The sequence below is a fragment of the Enhydra lutris genome, unplaced genomic scaffold, assembly GCF_002288905.1.
Source record: "Enhydra lutris kenyoni isolate GAN:26980312 unplaced genomic scaffold, ASM228890v2 scaffoldscaffold10, whole genome shotgun sequence".
Lineage (NCBI taxonomy): Eukaryota > Metazoa > Chordata > Mammalia > Carnivora > Mustelidae > Enhydra > Enhydra lutris.
Genome location: NW_019154094.1, coordinates 3356465 through 3376059, shown reverse-complemented (window position 1 = coordinate 3376059; position 19595 = coordinate 3356465). Strand labels below are relative to the sequence as shown.

The 19595-nt window shown below is 52.2% G+C and overlaps 1 protein-coding gene across 5 annotated transcripts in view; it reads left to right on the top strand.

Moving 5' to 3' along the window:
* The window catches only part of LOC111143922 (SURP and G-patch domain containing 2), a 30901-nt gene extending 11632 nt beyond the window's left edge, over positions 1–19269 (top strand). For 3 of the 5 annotated variants that reach the window (XM_022497952.1, XM_022497951.1, XM_022497949.1), the window contains exons 5-10: positions 4109–4596; positions 5624–5735; positions 9963–10483; positions 12261–12322; positions 15612–15748; positions 16444–19269. In XM_022497952.1, coding sequence (XP_022353660.1) covers positions 4109–4596; positions 5624–5735; positions 9963–10483; positions 12261–12322; positions 15612–15748; positions 16444–16564 — 1441 coding nt within the window. In that variant the 3' untranslated portion in view covers positions 16565–19269. Of the gene's footprint in view, positions 1–4108; positions 4597–5623; positions 5736–9962; positions 10484–12260; positions 12323–15611 lie in introns of all 5 variants that reach the window. The other 2 variants (XR_002640349.1, XM_022497950.1) reach the window with 2 other exon arrangements.
* The last annotated feature ends 326 nt before the right edge of the window (positions 19270–19595 follow it).

The following is a 19595-nucleotide window of genomic DNA, read 5'->3' as shown; positions in this document are numbered from 1 at the left end:
AGAGCCCAACGCAGGGCTCGATCCCAGGACCCTGAGGTCATGACCTGAGCCAAAACCAAGAGTCAGGAGCTTAACCAGCTGAGCCACCCAGGCGCCCCTAATTTTTTAAATCCTAAAAGTGGCATATGTCCTTTAGAAAAATGTAATAGAAAAAAGTAATAAAGAAGGTAAAGATGCTATTACTCAGCGCTCCACCACTTCTCCCTCTCAGCGTGTCCTGTGTTTCAGACCTAACATCGCTGTCCCTGTTAGCAGCGGTTGCATGCTCTTCTGTTGTACACAGGTACCCGAGCACACTCAACCATTGCCAGTTGATGATGTGTTCTTAGATTCTTTCCAGTTTTTCCTCACTATAAACACCATTACGATAAACAGTGTTTTCCATTTATTTCTGTCTACATTTCTGGCAGTTGATTAGGGTAATATCTGGGAGTGAAATTTCTGGGTTAAAGAGAAAGTTAACTTGAGAGGCCTTTGATCTCTGTCGTTTTTTCTCAGCTGCAACATGATTGACCTTTGAGACTGGATAATCCTCTGGTGGGGGCTGTCCTGGGCTTTGCAGGACACTTAGCAGCATCCTTGGCCTTCCCCCTTACACTAGATGCCAGTAGAGTTCTCCATCCCAGACCCTGCCCACTGGGGGCAGGAGTTGCCCTTGATGGAAGCCATCAGTCTTTATCATCAGGTTACTTTCCGTGGCTTATCTGTCCCAGTTGAGACCTGTTACCACTCTCTAAGTGTGCCATGCCCTCACCTGTGTTTTAACTTAAAGATAATTTCGTAGTGTGATGTTTTACCTCCTAGTCCTTTGTTAATTAACAAAGATTATACATTTCCTCATAGTATATCTCGTTGTAGTTCCTCTTTTTAAGTGTCTATTTAGGTCTTGTGTGATCAATATTGTACCCATTCTGAACTCAGTGTGCTTGCTGTTGTAATTGCTAAAAGTGCTTCAAAAGCATAAATTTCCTTGTAACGTTACTAGAGTTTTGGTCTTAACCAGCATCATTTACCAGGCGGGAGGGTTGGAGCTTACATGGTTTTACTTTTACAGGATTCTCAGACTCATTTGGATTGTTTTCATGTTTAGAATGAGGTGTGCATATAATTTAAAAATTAAAAAAAACAAACAAACCAATAAACAAATTGTCCCATCATAATTTATTGAAAACTTGATTATCAAACACTCTTGCATTCTCCGTACTTGGTACTATTCTCGGCACTTTTCTGATTTAAGCACTAGCTGACTGAATCTTCATAAACCTTGTGAGGCAGATATGTTCTCATCCTTATTTTATAGATAGGAAACTTGAGGCTCAAAGAGGCCTCTTACCTAAAGAGTGCAAAACTAGTAAGACAAACTTGAGATTCTCATCCGGGCTCTTGGCCTCAATCAGTGTGCATGCTGAAGGAAGGAAGCTAGATAACCTCAGATTGAAGGGTGAAAGCAGAGACCAAATCCTCTTGGGTAAGGTACTCCAGACTTGGAAGGCCTAGGGGCAATTTCCAGGTGATTGGGCTGGAGAGAAAGGGGACCCTGAGAAGACTGAGGACATGTACCTCTGCATCACAATTGACCAGGCTCATGGTCACTGACGGCCAGTGGTAACAGACAGAATCATAGCCAGAGTTGTAACTATGGGAGGTACAAAATTAGAAGTAAGCATTGAATTAGAAATCAAATATATGAGGAAAATCATCATGAAGAAGAGTCACCAAACTCAAATAGAGCTGACACCTGAGAAGATGGAGTTACTATAAGAAAAATAATTAGTCTAAACATATATGTGTGTAATTAACAGTCTTAGGTGGAAAATAATATATTGTATCCATGAAACAGGAGCTTTTTGTTTTTGAAAAGAACCTGTGTTAAAGATCTTGGAAATGAAAAGTCTCACTGTTGAAATAAAAATGTTAGTGGTTGGCTAGAATAGACCCAGATGAAGAACGAATTAGGGAGCTGAACTCAGACTTGACTCTGAAAACTCCTTCAGAAGGAATTACTGGAGACTATCAGAGGAGAAGATGTGGTGCCAAGAAAGAATGATAAGAAACTAGTAAGCTTAGGACTTTGGTGTGTCCATTAGAATTCTTAAAGAGTACGTGTATGTAGTTTGTCAAAAATATCAGTTGAATTGGGGCGCCTGGGTGGCTCAGTGGGTTAAGCCTCTGCCTTCGGCTTGGGTCAGGATCCCAGGATCCTGGGATCGAGCCCTGCGTCTGGCTCTGTGCTCAGCCAGGAGCCTGTCTCCCCCCCTCCCTGCCTGCCTCTCTGCCTACTTGTGATTTCTGTCTGTCAAATAAATAAATAAAATCTTAAAAAAAAAAAAAACAGAAAACACTGTCTGGGGGAATGGGATTTGTATCCTGGGCTTCGGAGTCACCTGGGTGCTGACTCTGCTTTCTGCTCTGGGTGAGGGGGTACCCTTGCTGGGGCTGTGTTTAATTAACAGGATAACCAGACCGTTTCTGTTAGTCAGTGCTCCTTTATGTGGGAACCCTTACTTGTTATGGGGCCTTCCGGCAGGATGGTGTTGTTGGCCCAGCAGAGTGTCCGGGGCAGCGATGGAGCGGGCATGCAGCCTGTTTCCTCCGATCCAGCCGGACCTTAACGGTGCGGATAGCAGCGGCGAGAGCTGCCCGGGGAGCTGCCCCCCGGCGGCTCTCCGCGTTAGGCCGTGCTGCCAGCACCCTGCTTCACGCGGCCCTGCATCCAGTCAGCGTCTGTCATTGCTAATCGGGAACCTCACCAGTTCAGCTGCCTTTTAATGTCAGGCAGTCTGACGGCCACCTGAAATGTTCCCCTGCCCACCAAACAGTGTTCATTCCTCTTGAACACAAACTGAAACTGAACATTCTCGAACTCCTGAAATGTGCGAGGTCCCAGAGAAACTCTCAGCACATCCCAGGAAAGGAAAATCACATGGGCCACATTACACAATGCATATAAGTCAAAACGCAACAACCAAAATAAAACTTGCTTCTGAATAACTTTTGAGTGGAGGGGAACGAGAACAGACATTAGAAACTTCACAAGGAAGCAGCAGGGGGCGCTCTGCACCCTGAATCCAGCTGCAACCATTCAATGTGGGACACCTTTGTCAGAAATAGAGTGAATGTGAGCATTCACCCATGAGGCCAGAAGGAAATGGCAAGAAAAGCCCAGACCCTAGAAGGGAAGGATTAATGGAGATGAAAGAAGGTGCTCACGAAGTGGAAAACAGTAAAGAGTGTAAGTTCCCCTCCGTGCCTCTTACTGTCCTTTCCCCAGGGCTAATTAAGTTTGCTTTATATTCTTTCCACCCGTGGGAAGAAAGCAGATGCACACGGATCGGAGCACACCGAGCAGATTGATGTGGTCCACGTCGATGCTGTTCTTCTGTAGTGTGCTGCCTTCTCTGCCTATATCATGGGTGTCTTTCTGTGTCAGTGTTTGGGACTCACCCTTCTTCTTTTTGCTATACTGTTTTCTTTCTCTTCTTTTTTTAAAGATTTTATTTATTTATTTGTTTGTTTGTTTATTTATTTGACAGAGCGTGCACAGGCAGGGGGAGCAGCAAGCAAAGGGAAAGGGAGAAGCAGGCTCACTGCTGAACAGAGAGCCTGATGGGCTCGATCCCAGCACCCTGGGATCATATGAGACCCAAGCCAAAGGCAGACACTTAACCACCGCAGCACCTCTGTCTCGTTATGATACCGGCCTGTGATTTCACAGCCATGGCACCCTGGCCTTGGTGGTGCAGTTGAAGCCAGGGTCTCTTGAGTACCCAGCCTCCCTGGGCCCTCTGAAGTATGTCCTCTCCCAAAAACGGCACCCACAAGCGACAGAGTGGCAGTGTCTCTGTGGCTACAGAGTGACTGTGTTACGAGGCCACCAGGAGTTGTGAGCACCTTCATCACTGGGGATGAAACCCAAGGAGGAACGACCAGTGCTGGCTTAGCGCTCCCATTGCCCTGCAGTTACTCTGGGCAGGAGGGGACCCGGGTCGTCCGTGGGGCAGAGCCTCTCAGATGGCAGGCAAGGGTGTGCAGAAATGGGATCATAGCATTGATTCGGTATGTGGTGGTGTTTTAACCAATGTCCTTCCGTGCCTGTTTTGTTATGTAGGTTTCTGTCCGATGACAGTAGTCTGGAGTACAAGTATTACAAACTGAAGCTGGCAGAAGTGCAGCGGGTCAGCCACACCTTGCCGGGAGCAGATCAAAAGCCAACAGCAGCCGAGTGTGCGGTCCGGGCCATGCTGTACGCCCGGGCCATCCGGAGCCTCAAGAAGAGGCTCCTCCCAGGCCGGCGGCGGGGGCTGCTCCGCACCCAAGGGCTCCGGGGCTGGAAGGTGAGGAGAGCAACCACTGGGACCCAGACCCTCCTCTCCTCAGGCACCAGACTGAAACACCATGGCCGGCAGGCTCCAGGTTCATTGCAGGGAAAGCTGTCCCAGCCAGATGGAAATGATACTGCCAAGGACTGCCCACCTGACCCGGCCGGACCCTCTCTTGGGGACCCCAGCCCAGAAGCCTCGGGCCCGTCCCCCAAGCCAGCAGGAGTGGAAGTCTCTGGAGCCCCTCAAACCTCCTCTCCCTGCCCATCTGCTGACGGTGGGTGCTCCCTCCCATCCCCCTCTTACGGGCCCCAGCCCCAACTCTCCAACCTCCAGGGGTCTCTCGGGAGTGGGGGTGGGAGATCTGGGTGGTCTGAGCGGTGCTGCAGCAGGCAGAAGCAACGGGGACCTGGTCAGGACAGGTGCACGTGGAGGCATACTCCACTTATTTCCTAGAGGGGCTGGCCCTCCAGTCCTGTAGCCGTGTTCCTCCTGTCCGGGGATGGAGCAGACTCACCGTGTCCCCTGCAAGGTCGTCCTACTGCCCGCCCCCTGAGTTGTGCTGTGGGCCCATGCATGGGGCTTCGAGCTCCTCCATCCATTTCTCTGTTCTTGCCCCTCTTTACGTTCCATAGGGCTGCCCTCGTCTCTTATTCTGCTCCTTCTTCCCCAAGGTCTCTGTTTCCTTCCTCAGACTTAGCTGACCTGCAGTTTCTTCTGTTTCTCCTGGCCATTACTTTTTCTCTGTGTGGCACGCCTGCCCCTGACCCACTTAGCACTGGGTGCGAACGGAGAGGGGAACCAGAATCTACACCACTGCTACATTCTCTAGCTGTCGCCATATAACGAGCCATTCTGAACTGTGGCTTCAGACGGGGGGCGTAGTGCTCCGAGTCTGCTGAACTGGACTGGGCCCACACATGTGTTTGCAGGCAGCAGGTTTTATGGGGCCATCGGCGAGGTAACAAGTGCCTGGGTCACATACCTGTCGCCCCCTAGCAGCCAGCCTCGATTTGTTCACCTGACAGGAGGGCGGTGGAGGTGCTCAAGGCCTCAAGCCCAGGTTCCACACTGACGCCTCCTCCTGTCAGTCAGCAGGCAGCTCCGGGCCAGCCCTGATTTGGGGGGGACAGAAGACGATCTGCCTTTGCTAGACAGAGCTGCAGAGTCCCATGGCAAAGGGCAGGGATGCAGTGAGGGGACACCAGGGGCTGTCTTTATAATTAGTTTCCATACCCACCCCCAAAGCAGAAATTGGAAGCAACAACTCAGAACTGACATGTGACAGTCGCTTTGTTTTGTAGTTGACACGAAGACCATGGAGACTGCGGAGAAACTGGCCAGATTTGTTGCTCAGGTGGGACCAGAGATTGAACAGTTCAGCATAGAAAACAGCACCGACAACCCCGACTTATGGTATGTAGCCATTGTGCCCTTTGAATTTGAGTGTCCTGAGAGCCCCTGGGGTGGCCTGGCAGACACTTCTGCCCCGGGAGGCACCCGAGGAGAAGTCATGGCTTCACTTCTGCCGAGCTCAGGGCTGTGAGGAGGAAGCATCTGCTTTGGGGTGTTGGACGGTACTGCCCTCATCTGTGGCATCAGAAAAAAACCTCCCCTGGAGGGAAGTTTAAGCTGTATTTGAAGGTCAAGTGGACTTTGATCAGGGCAAGGGGGAGAGAGCACCCAGGCATAGAGGCCAGTGGGTTCCCCAGAACCTTTACAGAGGCCGAGTGTTGTGGGGGAGGGGGAGGCGGGGCACTGTCCCTGGTCATACCAGTGCTCCGGGTGGTGATGGATGGCGCCCAGTCTGGCCGTGGGCAGCTGGCTCTTCCACTTAGCAGTGGCCTGGCATCCTTTTGCCAGGAGGGGGTGCTGCTACCACTGTCATTCCTCAGATGCGGTGCCCACTCAACAGCACACAGCCTGTGGGTGACAGAACCAGGAGCCTGCTCTGCCTTGTGGGGCGGGTTCACCTCCTTCAGGGGGAGGCTGCCCAGGAGCTCCACGTTCCTGGTACCGAGCCGTAACCCAGGTGGGGATCCCATGTTGTGCGTATTGTATCCTCCCATCCGCTGGGAACTCTGGACCCTTGCCTTGCTCCTACCATGCTGGAGAGCCATGCCTTAGTCTAATTAATGAAGACTAGGGTTGAAAACTACATGTGTCCTAGAGCATTGCTGGGACCCAGTAGTGACCCAGCACATTCTTCCAGCTTGTTGGGGACCTTGAGTAGGTTCTGCACTGGGCCTGCCTCCTGCTTCCTGTGAGACCCAGTCCAGCCTCGGGGAGCACCGACGGCTTCGTGGGGTTCAGCCCGTTCTGCCTTTTACAGGCCTGGTGACTTTGGGACCAGCTGGGCCTAGCACGCCTCACAGTTGGGCAGGACCCGGTTAAGGGGATGGCTCCGCTAAGGGCAGCCGGGAGCATTCCATCGGTTGTGTTGTCTGTCTGTCTGTCTGTCTGTCTATTTTTCTCCAAGTGAGAGTTCTGCAGTATTCTGGGCACCTGCGACTGCCAGGTTTGAGTTTGTCACCATTTCTGACAGCCTTTTCTGAGCAGTGTTCCTTAGGCGGCACTGTCCCTTCCATCCCCACACAGAGTCCCCCACTGTACAGCAACATTAGGAGGAGTGATTCCTTCTGTCCCCCAGTCCGGTGCTCAGGGAGCACTTTGAGAATGACTGCACCCGGCAGCACACATACATAATAAAGGTCGAAGTGATTTTGTGTTTCTTTTCCTTTAGAAAAATTATACCTCTAACATGCTCAATAGTCATCTGAGTTAAATCCTTTTTCTGTGTGTGGTTAGGTCATCAATTTGACATATAGTCAGGTTCATTTGTTTCTACAGAGATTCAGTTTAAGGCTATATTTTTCTACCCTTTTTAATTTAATTTTAAAAATAAATTCAGCATTTGAATGGTTCTAAAGTAGAAAGTATAGAAGGTAAGCTCAGAGAAGTCTCTGAGTGGGAATCCCCCAACAACAACAGGAAACCATTTTCATTCAATTCTGGGGCATATGTGCATTTCCCCTTGTTCTACCACTAACCCCTTCGTTCTTACATGTAACTTTCTATATGTAATAGACACTTTTGCATCTTGCTTTTGACCCTTCACCACCTATCCAGAAGTCCCTTGTGCCTTCCCCACCGGTCCCTTCATTCTTTTGTCCACTGTCATTCTCCACATGTAGCCACACCAGGGTCACTCCCCAGCCTTCGTCATTCACATTGTTCTTATGGCCTTATCAGTGACCTCACACACAATGACTTCCTGGAGAGAATCTTCATGTATCTTCCAGAAGGGGGACTGTACGGCCCCAAGGTCAGTGCACTTGTAATTTTGTTAGATAATGGAAATCCCCCTCCCTGAGGGCCACGCCTAGAGCAGTATCCAGAGTACCTGTCCCCACCCCTCACCTTTTGGCATGCCTTAGGGTCAGTAGGATTTATGAGAAATTTCTCATTTCCATGAAATTGTAGTTTCCATTTTTCTTTCTTTTTTTTTTTTTTTTTTTTAGTTTCCATTTTTCTTAGGAGCGAAATTGAACATCTTTTCATAAACTTGTGTCCTTTATTTTCCTGTGAACTGTTCATTTGTCTCTTTAAAAAAAAAAAAAAGAAAGAAACGTGTGTCCTTGAAAAAAGCTTTGTTGTTGTAAATAGTTTGCATTTTTTACAATTTTGTGTAAATGCAGCTTGTTCTCACTTTTTGTCCAGCCCCTTACCCAGCGCAGTCGTTCAGAGTCAGCCGTGTTTGTTGTGTGTGCGCCCAGTTCATTCCTCTTTGCTGCTGAGTGTGTCCCACTGTGCGGCTGGACCAGTGGTTTCCCCACTGCCTGTTGACGGCACTGAGATGTTTCCAGTCTGGGACGGTTACAGATAAAGCAGCTGTGAGCAGCTGTGGATAAGGTCTTTATTTTTCTCCAGGAAATACCAAGGAAAGGCTGGCTCCATGATGGGTCTATGGTTAACTTCTGAAGAAACTACCAAGCTGCCTTTCCGAGGAGTGGCACCATTTTGCATTTCCAGCAACCTGGACGAGAGTTCTGGTTCCTCCCCATCCTCGCCAGCACTTGCTCGTGTCAGCTTTGTCATGTTAGCGTGCCAGCGCAGGGAGTCGGGGTTGCACTGTGGTTCTCATTTCTCTAAGGACTAGCCGTGCTGAGTGTCCTCAGGTGTCCTTGTGTGTTTTCTATACTTAAGTGTCTGGATCTTCGGTCCATCTTTTGATTGGATTGCTTTTTTACTTATTAATCAATTTTGGGAGTTCATTACATACATCCTTTATGTATGTAATGTAATTCTAGCTGTCTTTTGGAGGGCTCAAGTTCTTAATCTTTGCCCTTCTTTCTATTGGTTTTTTTGGACTTCTTCTTTCTCAGTTTTTTTAATAAAGATCTTTATTTTGGGGGTGCCTGATCGGCTCAGTTGGAAGGGCATACAGCTCTTGATCTTGGGGTTAGGAGTTCAAGCCCCCGCGTTGGGTATAGAAATTATGTATTTTATTTTATTTTATTTTATTTTAAGATTTTATTTATTTATTTGACAGAGAGAGAGGGATCACAAGTAGGCAGAGAGGCAGGCAGAGAGAGAGGGAAGCAGGCTCCCTGCCGAGCAGAGAGCCCAATGTGGGGCTCGATCCCTGGACCCTGAGATCATGACCCGAGCCAAAGGCGGAGGCTTAACCCACTGAGCCACCCAGGCGCCCCAGCGTAGTTTATTTTTAAGCCATCTCTGTACCTGACTTCAGATACCATGTTTCTGGCCTTGCCTTCGTGTTGGTGTTCTCTGTCCGTGCATCCCAGGACTGGTACCACACTGCTCTAACTGTAGGGGCCTGGTACACTGTAATATCTGTAAGGTTAGAACCCTTCACTGATTTTATTCAGAGTTCTCCCAGATACCCTTACAGATTTTTTTTTCTCTGTGAAGTCTAAAATCTTGTTCAAATGCAGGGAAAAAATGAGGCATTTATTGAGATAGATTTATGCATTGATACTTTGATCAGGGAAGAATTGACATCATTATGAGGTTGAGTTGTTCTAGCCAAGAACAAGGGTTTCTTTCCTTGGGTCCAAGTGTATTTGTGTCCTCGTGCATGTTTTCAGTTTCTCACACTAGCTGCGGCCTTGGATCAAGGTGGCCGGGGGACCCAGAGGCTCAGAGAGGCAGTATTGCCACCACGTTGACGCAGCTTCACTGTAGAATGAGGGGCAGGAGTGACGTGCCTTCCTCTGTCCTACCTGGCGGTCTGAAAGGAACTGGGCAGTCAGAGCGAGTGCACGGGAGTCCCAGAGTGGCTGGTGACAGACTAAAAGGGGATGAGGAGAGGGCCAGGTTGGATCTCTGACTGCAGTGCTAGAGCAGCACATTCCTTGGTTATTCCTGCGTACTGTGTTCCTCCACCTCCCTCCCCTGAAAAGCAATGAGGCCTCTTAACTTTGCTCAGTTACCACCAGTCCTCGGATCTCTATCTCCTTGTGCAGCTGCACCATCATCAACCGTAGTTGGTAAGAAGGGGTTAGGTTATTTGTTCCCTGGTCCCACTCCCAGCTTTGCTGGATCTCTTCTGGACAGTTTAGTAAATATGAATGTTCAGAGGTCACTCTGATTAACCAGTGTCCTTCATCCTTGTCCCAGGTTTCTCCATGACCAAAATAGTTCAGCCTTCAAATTCTATCGAAAGAAAGTATTTGAACTATGCCCGTCGATTTGTTTTACATCATCTCCACTGAACCTCCACACTGGTGAGGGCGCGGATTCTCAGGAAGGCCCCCTTGATCCCATGGAAGGGGAAGGAGAGTTCGAAGATGAGCCCCCTCAGCACGAGGCTGAGCTGGAAAGCCCAGAGGTCATGCCTGACGAGGAGGAGGATGACGAGGAGGAGGACGACGACGAGGAGGAGGGGGGTGAAGAGGTCTCTACTCCTAGAGGGTCCTCCAGGTCCGCAGGAGGGGCGGCCAAGTCCGAGGGCTCTGAGGGCAGCCCCCCCACCGATGGCCTCCCGAGTGAGGCGGCCGAAGATGGCCCAGCTGGGGCACCTGCGCTGTCACAGGCCTCCTCGGGGGCCTGCTTCCCCCGGAAGAGGGTCAGCAGCAAGTCCCTGAAGGTCGGCATGATCCCAGCTCCCAAGAGGCTGTGTCTCATCCAGGAGCCCAAAGGTGAGTGCCAGGTCATCGTCCCATCTGTCTTAACACGGCCTTCCGGTCAGCATCTCAGAGGAGCCATGCTGCTCAGTGGTGACCAGGAAAAGTTGTGGAGACCAGGTGACGTTGCCTGACAGTATGGAAGAGTTTACTGGCCTTTAGCCCAGGCTTTTGGCCACAAGATGACCAGTCGGTCCCTCTCCCCCTTCCCGCCTCTGATTATACCTGCCAGCCTGGACGTTATCTCCCCAAACCCCCCAGGGCCAACAGAACATGAAGTTCTTTGGTCTTGTGTTTTTAACCTAAAATAATTGTAGTGTTTTGCATACCACTCCAAAATGTTCCTGCAAAGCTCACGTTGCCAGCTGGTGTAGGGCTGGCAGTCCGAGGACGCGCTGCTGTATTGGTGCAGCGGCCGTGTGTCAGCATCAGAGGCTGCTCGATGTTTCCAGGATTGCTCATAGTCCAGGGGAGGAGCCCCGGCCGTGAAGGGCACAGGCCTTGGTCATGTCAGCTGTTTCCTGCCCGTGACCTTGGGGAGTACCCAGCCTTCTGAGTCCCTGGACGGCCCAGGGCACTGATGCCTGCTTAGTGATGATGAGGAAGGAGGGCACAGGTGGGGCTGGTCTTGGGCAGGATTAGTGGGAGCCATGTGCCCTGTGCTCTGCTGCCTGGGCCACAGGAGGTCATCTGCTCTTCTTCCATGGGGAGGGTTAAGATTCTTGAAGTACCGTTTAACAGCAGTAACACACATCCTTCTTAAGGGCACAGTCTGAGGAATATGGGCAATCGTGTACAGCCAGGAGTTGCTCCAGCACGGTGGAGCTGGAGCCTTTCTCCAGAAATGTCTGTCTCTCTCTGTGGTCCCCTCCCCATTTTCTGGCCTCATGGTCGTGCTTTTTCTAGACTGTCAGCAGGCAGAATGGGATCGTGTGCGACCTTTTGATGGACCGGCCCTGGCCCTCGTTATTCCTCATGCCCCCCACCCTTCCAGGTGTCGTCACAAACGCAGGCCTGGGCTGTGCTTGCTGCCGTACCTTCCTGGGAGGTGGTTGCCGTACCTTCCTGGGAGGTGGTTGTGTCAAACGGTGCCCCATGTTCTGTCACCTCCGTGCTCACTGTCACACTTACTCCCAAGAGCATCAGTTCAGTTTCTCCTGCTGACAGAACAGTCCTGTGGTTTGTGTTTGGAAACTTTGGCGCTACCACGGATTGCCAGCTGTTCTACCCAATTCAGACGTCCTTAAGAACTTCCTGCTGCTGCTGGCAGCCTCTCCCAATGCCTCAAGTCCCTCATGGGGAAAAAGTGGAGCTCTTTCTGTTTTGGAAGCTCTCAGTTCCTTGGGTTGTTGATGAGAAAAAACCCACCCCTGCTGATCTCTCCTTCATTAAAAATAAGGCTATAATGTGATTCAGTGCTCTGTATGAGAAGCACGGTTGTTTTGTACTGGAAAGTTCTATGTGGACTTTTAAGTCTTTATCAGCCGAACAGTTGCAGAAACTCTAGGAGGGCAGGAGACTGCGAATAATTTATTTGTTGAAGCAAAACGTGTTCTTACGGTCATGGAAAGTGGCCTGTGCATCGAACCCTTCATCATACACGCGGGAAGTCCTGTGTTAAAGTAGACTCTTGCCCATCGCGCAGCCCTCACCGGGGCTCGTGTATTCCTGCCTTTGTGCTCCTGGTGCCCATGATTCCTGAGAGGCAGCCCAGCAGGCTGCGGTGCGGGCGGTGCTGAGAGATGCGGAGAAATTGACGTGTGTGTACGGGTATGTTTCTCGTGTCTTCCAGTTCATGAACCAGTTCGCATCGCCTACGACAGACCTCGGGGGCGGCCTGTGTCCAAAAAGAAGGTGAGCATGACCGAGTTCTCACACGTGCCGTAGTCAGTTGGTGTTTGCTGGAGTTTTAGGGGACACTGTGGCTTGTAACTACAGAACACTGGTACTTTAGACCTCACGACGTACAAGGCGTAACAAACAGCCTTTTTTCTCGGGGATTTCTTGAAACTGTTTTGTGTTGCCGGAAGCACAGGTGGGTAGTAATGTGTTTATTTAACCAATAGGCGAGGTCTGGTACACGCAGCGTGTTGGGAGAGATGAACAAGGTAACGTCCTGGCCCTTAAGGTTCAGATTTAGCGGGCTGTAAATGTAGCTAAAGAGCTCGCTGATTGGCTAGAAGCCGAGACTTTGTGTGGATGGGTCTGTGCACACACGTGTGCAGTAACTGGCAGACCCTGCCCATGTGCCAGGCGCCGTCTGCCACCTGGAGGCAGCAGCGAGCAGGGCCAACAGGGACAGGAATGTGTGAGACTCTTGTGGCCCATGTGCTGGACGCAGGTCTAAGGGAAATAGGGAATAATGTGGGGTTGGGGGTGCCATTTATTCAGGGAGGCCTGGGAGAGGCCCCAGGTGGTCTTGTGTCAACAGGTAACCCTTTGTGGCACCCACATGGGGTGGGGAGGTGAGGAAATAAAGGCAGTGAGGCCCCAGGTCATAGAAGGCCTGTAGACAGATGTCAGCAGTGAGGCTTCTTCTCTCGGGGAGGCCCTCGGGGACCCATGGTGGTAGTTTGAGGGGAAGACATGGCCGCTGCGGCTGCTGTGCTGAGAGCAGCCTGTCAGCTGGGGGCTGGGGAGAGCCAGGGGCCGGGAGGGTGAAGACACAGTCAGTGGGACTTGCCGATGGATTGAGTGTGGAATAGCCAGAGCCCAGCATGCAGGATGCCTCCGTGGTTGTCTACCCGGGCAGCTCGGAGTTCGGAGCTGCCACTGTCTGAAATGGACAGACCCAGGGCGGGGGTGGGGGGCAGGTCTTCAGGGAGATGGGGTGAACTCCAGACAGGTGCATACGTGGGGGCAGGTAAGGCTGGCCGAGGTCACCTAGGACATATGTGGGCACATCCCAGGTCCTTAGAGGTCAGGGAGATGAGTCGGGAACCAGGTGAGGTCTCTGCCGGCGTGGGGTGGTCAGGAAAGCCTGTGTGGAGGACACCTGTTGGAGAGCACTGTCGGTCTCAGCAGCCAGAGGCTGGGTCGGCGAACAGCAGGGAGGGGGTACTTTCCTGGGCCCAAAGCTCATGGTCCTAACTGACGTGCTCAGTTTGAATTGGTGCTCACACCCGGCTGCGCATCTGGTGGTCTGGGTGAGGGGCACCTGGGCTCGGGCTCAGCCTGGCCCCCTGATCTCAGCATGTGGTTCCCGAGTCTCCATTTGTACATCTGTGACTTGGTTCAGAGGGGGTTTATGGGTGAAACGAAATGCATGTTAACTGGCTTGCAGCCAAGGCCTGCGAGCTACAGTCTCTCCGTGGGCCAAGAGCTTCCAGCTTGCTCCCTCTGAGCCGCTTTCCCGGAGGGGTGCAGATCTGCCCTTAGGGGACCTGTGGCCGGCCTTACCCACCCTCTTGTCCTCCCACACTTGTTCCTGCTCAGACCCTCAGACTCTCACCATTACCCTCAGCACCAGCTGATCAGGATGGAGGAGCCCTTTCCCCGTGCGGCCTTCTCAGCCTATCCAGACTGTCCTCGGTGTTAAGTAAATGTTTTTAAAAATAGGCTCAGGTGGTAGGGACAGTGTGTACTTATGAATATTCATGAGTAAATGAAAACATTTTCTTTTTTTTTTCTTTTTTTTTTTTTTTTTACTTGTTTATCTGGCAGAGAGAGAACATGCGTGCATAAACAAGGGAAGCAGCAGGTGGAGGGAAAGGGAGAAGCAGGCTCCCCGTTGATCAGGGAGCCCGATGTGGGGCTCGATCCCAGGATCAGGACCTGAGCCGGAGGCAGACGCTTGACTAACTGAGCCATCCAGGCACCCCATAAACAGAAATATTTTCTGCTCACACTGGGCAGGCTCTCCAGAGGCCCCCCAGGCCTTTTAACCTGTCTTCCCACAGCCGGCTCTGGCGCCCATGTCTTATCCAGGCCTTCTTATTCCTCTACTTTAGGGTCTTTCCCAAGCCCCATTCCTTCCAGCTTTCCCAGCTCTCAGTGAGGTCTGCTTTGTGCTAGACATGGATCCCAGAGTCCCAGTAAAACCCAGTCTCTGCCCCTGGGGAGCTCCCAGACCTGGGATGGGGCAGCTGGACAGATGAACAAGTCATTCAGGTGTGCTGAGCAATGTCTGAGGGCAGCCGGAGAGGTTTCCAGGATAGGGTCACTGCTCAAGTTCCGGAAGCCCATAGTCGCGTTCCAAACAGGGTGGGGGAGTAGGGAGGACCCTGCAAGCCACTTTTTCACATAGAGTCTCTCTTAAGCAGGTTCATGGCCTGTTCGGCCCCCTCCTGCCTCAGCCCTGCCTCCCCTCTGACTCCTATATGTAAGGTTTTACAGGCGAGATAAACACGACACCAGGCGAAGTGGGTGCAAGGCAAGATTTATTAAAGGCACTCTCCCGCGAAGTTTCAGGGCTCAGGAGAAGGGGAGCCAGGAAAGTTGCGCTGGGAGGAGGTGGGCACCCTCGGGTGAGGTTCCTCGACTCTGGAAAGGGGAGTGGGGGAAGTCGCGCTGGGAGGGAGTTGGCGGGGGTCTTTTATCTATTTCCTGCATAGGTATCGGGTTACCTATGGAGAGATGACCTGGGCGTACATCCTTTTGGCGGGAGAGTCAAGGGTGAAGGAAAGCTGGGTGGTGGGGGTGGTTGCTGGAAGACGGAGGACCCGGCGGTCATTTCTATTGTTCCTCCTGCACTCCCGGCGACCCAACACTATACACCAGGGGCCTTGCTGCCTCAAGCCTCTGCTCTGGTTACACCCAGTGTGGGGCTGTACCCTCTGGTCATCATCACCACTTAGGGCTCTTCCTGCTAACCCCTTGGCCCCAAGACCCTCCAGCCCGTCGGGGTTTTCCTCATGGTCTTAGCACTGCAGTGCTAGTGGTCACACTGGGGCCTGAGGCTGGTCTGGCTGGGTTCTGTGGGGGCATCTCTTACTCTCCACTTTTAGAAGCCCCAGCCCACCCAGGGAGTGTTGCTGGGAAGTGGGAAGCGGCCCGTGGCTTCATCCCAGTGTCTCCCAGTGCCCTTGGAATCAGTCAGTTGCGGCGGGGGGAGGGGGTGCTGGACTGTGCCAGGTGCAGCACAGGCAGACCCTTGCTCCTGGCGCTTTGCGCAGACCACATGCTATATCCTATCTCTCCTCAGAAACCCAAGGACTTTGACTTCGCCCAGCAGAAGCTGACTGACAAGAACCTGGGGTTCCAGATGCTGCAGAAGATGGGCTGGAAGGAGGGCCACGGCCTGGGCTCCTGTGGGAAGGGCATCAGGGAGCCCGTCAGCGTGTACGCAGCAGGCGCTTGGGGCCAGGGATGGGGTGGGCAGCGTGCTTGGAGAGAAGAGGCTTTCTCTGGGATTCTTGTCCTGAGTCTTTTCATCCAAAGCCTGATTTCTTGGCTCCCCTCATGTTAAACATGGCTTCAAACTGGCAGGGTTTTTTCCCTGACAAAGGGAGTCTTCAGATGAGGTGAGAAGCAGATGATTTACATATACAGGTGTTCCTACAGGCTCCTTGCTGCACTCACGCAGATGAGTTAAATGGTTTCTTGGCCCCTGGCATTTCAGCCACATTCCTTATTGTCAGAAAAGCTCAGTGGTAATTCTAGGTAGTTACAATAAAAACCACTTTGCTTTTTCCGGGAACCCATAAGCCAGCTAGCCAGGGTGGGAGAAGATGGCCCAGAGTTTGTTAGGCCCCATTAATATCCAGCAGGGATTTCATTTAAAACTGAGCTTACCACCTGCTGGGGGAGGCTTTCTGCTGTAATCAGGCTTCTGAGCGCGCCCCTCAGAAAGTCCACACACCCGCGCAGGTGAGTACCCTTGTTCCACGCAGTGACTTGTGTCTTCACTTTCCCTCTCCTTTTCCCTGTTGCGTGTCCCACATGCCTCCGTCCACTCTGACTCCTTGTGCCATTTCCAGTCCCCTGGTGGCCAGGCTCTGTGCTTGGGTGTGGCTAACTCTCCATTTTGCTCCTAGGGGAACTGCGTCGGAAGGGGAGGGGTTAGGTGCCGACGGGCAGGAGCACAAGGAAGACACATTTGACGTGTTCCGTCAGAGGATGATGCAGATGTACAGACACAAACGGGCCAACAAATAGGTATGTGTGGGAGCTGGTGCATGGGGCATTCCGCCCAAGCTGACGTGCTGGTACGTAGAGGCAGTTCCTCCCCCAAAACCAAACAGGAAACCACACACGCACACACACACGGACGTGCACGAAAACATTCTGTGAGGGTAACAAGGAGTGTCTGGATGTGGACGTGTCCCACCTCTCCCCTTCCAGGTTTGGTTGAAGGCGCGAGCCCCGAGCTCACAGGTGTGCAGCCCGCCAGTGGGCCTTGGGACGGGCCTGGTGTCCCGCGAGCGTGAGGGCGATCTGGAAACCGGTGCTGCACCACGCAGCTGCTTTGCCACATCCCTTTTCTGAGCATCTTCAAATCCTTTTCCTTCTCAAGGGCCTTGGGCCCATATAAACATTCCCTTCTTTCTCTTCTCTTCTTAGTAGCCTTCCCACCTGTAATTTCCAACTCAGTTATGAACAAAATCATTCTCTCCCTGAATAGATGAAACCATTGGTGAGACAAATAAGGCTCGAAGCAGCAGTTACTCTTAAAGCACCACCTCTGCCCGGATCTGCCCTGGAGCCAGTGGCCAAGTAGGTCTGGTGCGTCCACGAGAGACGAGCGCCTCTGCAGCTCTGGTGTGGAGGTCCCGCTGGCTTTTCTTCTTAAGAGAGAGTGCACCACTTTGATCTGCTTTTGCCTTTCCCCCTCTTCCAAATGCTTGCAGCAGCCAGTCCCCTGCAAGTCTTTCCTGGCTCCCACCGCAGAAGGTGGTGCTGCCCTTGGAAGCACCGGTCCCTTGTTCGTGCTCCAGCGCCGGCTCTGGTCGGGTCTCCCGTCGCAGGGCGCCTTGCTCTCTGAGGTGCTCTCTTTGCAAACTTGGTGCCAAAATGATGACAGATGGGGGCTTTTCGTTGCTTCTAGGCCGTAAATAGGGGCTGTAATCCGGTATTAGTGGAGTCTGCTCTGGCACACAGCCTGTGGGCTGGGGCTCAGGAGCTCTCCGAGAAGTGGAGATGCTGGATTCCACGAACGCGTGACTGATGGAGGCTCAGCTCTTACATGCCTCCCGAGAGACGGAGTGGAAGTTGAGCGACAGGATAACAGAGCTGTGTTTGGTGGGGAGTAATCATTATGTTGATGAAACTTCCCTCAAATTCGCTGATCTCCCTAGAATCCACAAACTGCAGTTTGCTTTTTTGAAAAACCACATATGGAGTCTCTTCTACGAAGGGGCTGGGGTGTAGACTCTTCAGGAAGCTTCGTTTCTGGCATGCACCTCAGGGCAAAGAATTGTGTTGTTAGGGCCCTTGTACAGAACAGAAAGCGTCCTCGTGGGGCGGGCTTGCAGCTGCTCGCTATTTCTAGGCGCGTGATCGCTGCTTTTCCCTCTTCTCCTGGCGCGCGCTCCTTGCAGCTACGTGCGAGGTTCTCGGGCTGCGGGGCTCTCAAGCCTTTCTCGTAAAGCAGCGTCGTGGAAGCTTTAAATGCGTGCTCGGATCTGGGAACCTTGGGATCCTGCTGACTCTGCAAGCTGGGGGAACAGAGGGGCACAGCTGTGAGTTACCATGTTGGCCCATCTTCCGTTTCTTAAAGCCATAGGCCTCACCTCTAGGCCTGGGCTCCTCAGGCTCCGTCTTGAGGGATCCACACCACCACCACCCCACCACCACCACCACCACCACCACCCCCGTCACAGGCCTGTGCTGTGTCTCTTCGCATCAGGTGCGGCCTCCAGGCTCTCCTTGCTCCTGGCTGCTCTGTTGTGCAGGCCCCTGGCAGATCTTTATGGCCGGGGAGATGACGAGACTCCTCGGCACAGCTGAAGCAGCCTGCAGGGTGGGGGGGCCACAGCTGTAGGGGTTCATCTCCTTTCTTTCCTCATCCTTCCGGTAGCTTTCCTTGTTGGCCGTGGGTGTAGCACGTGGATGGAACTCTGAGAACGGGGCCTTGGTCCTCTCTGGCCTTTCACAGTGCGCCCGTTGGCCCCGAGCAAGACGTGGACTCCCCAGATAGGTTCTGGCTCTTTCTCTGCAGCATAGATAGCTCTGCCCATCATCTTCACTCTGTGCTAGTATCTTCGCTCTTGGTCAACTCCGCTTTTATCTGTAAGTAAAATAGGGATTCCCAGGCTATAAGTCCTGTCCCTGCAGCCTCCTGCCACTCTTCCTCCTGGGGACATCCCACTTTGAGCTGACCCTGGGAGCCTTTGGCAAACGTCAAAGGGAATACCTTCTTGATCCTGGAATGTCCTCTGAGCACTCAGGTGATGCTTTTCCTGGGGGGTGGCGTCATGGGAGCTGGGGCGGAGCCTGATGGTGTGTCCTCATGCCAGCCGTTGGCTAGGGACCAGGGCACACAGGCCCTCGGCACTCGCCCTCTCTGGCAGAGGCTGCTCGCAGGGAGTGTGTGTGCGAGCGCGATGTGCAGTTGTGTAGCCTCGTCAAAGTCACAGTGTCTTTTCTGTCATTCTAGTTCCAGGGTCTCTTCCATGAGGACGACAGGCATCCGGAAAGTGCTAACTCGCCACTTTGGGTGCTTACTGTCTCTGGCTTGTTTCCATCACTGGAAATCATATAGAGAATTTTAGCGTTTTTGGTCCTTGGTAAAACCTAGAAGACATTTGTGATGTTACAAAACGGAAGTTTTTCGGTTTGTTTTTTCTTTCTTTTTTTTAATCTAAGAAGTTGTGAATGTTGTTAATCATTTAGCAGTTGCAATAAATGTAGAGGAAACCCAATTTTCCGTGATCTCTGGTGATGTGTTTTGAAAACGTGGTGGGTCAGGGACCACGTGACGGATGCTGAAGTACCTGCAGGGAAGCAGGTTGGACACGCCGCGACCTCCCAGGCGCGCCCTCTGCCCGTCGGAGCCTTTCCGCCAGCTCGCCCCCACCGGCGGGCCTGTTGAGTTGCTGGGAAAACCCGGAGGGTGCCAGAGAGCAGATAGGGACCAGGGCTAACTAACCACAGGGCATGGGCATGTCCTCTTCTGAGTGGGGGATTACTGCTGGGTATGAAACCCACCTTCGAGAGCATCATGGATACCTGCCCTACTGCCCCACTC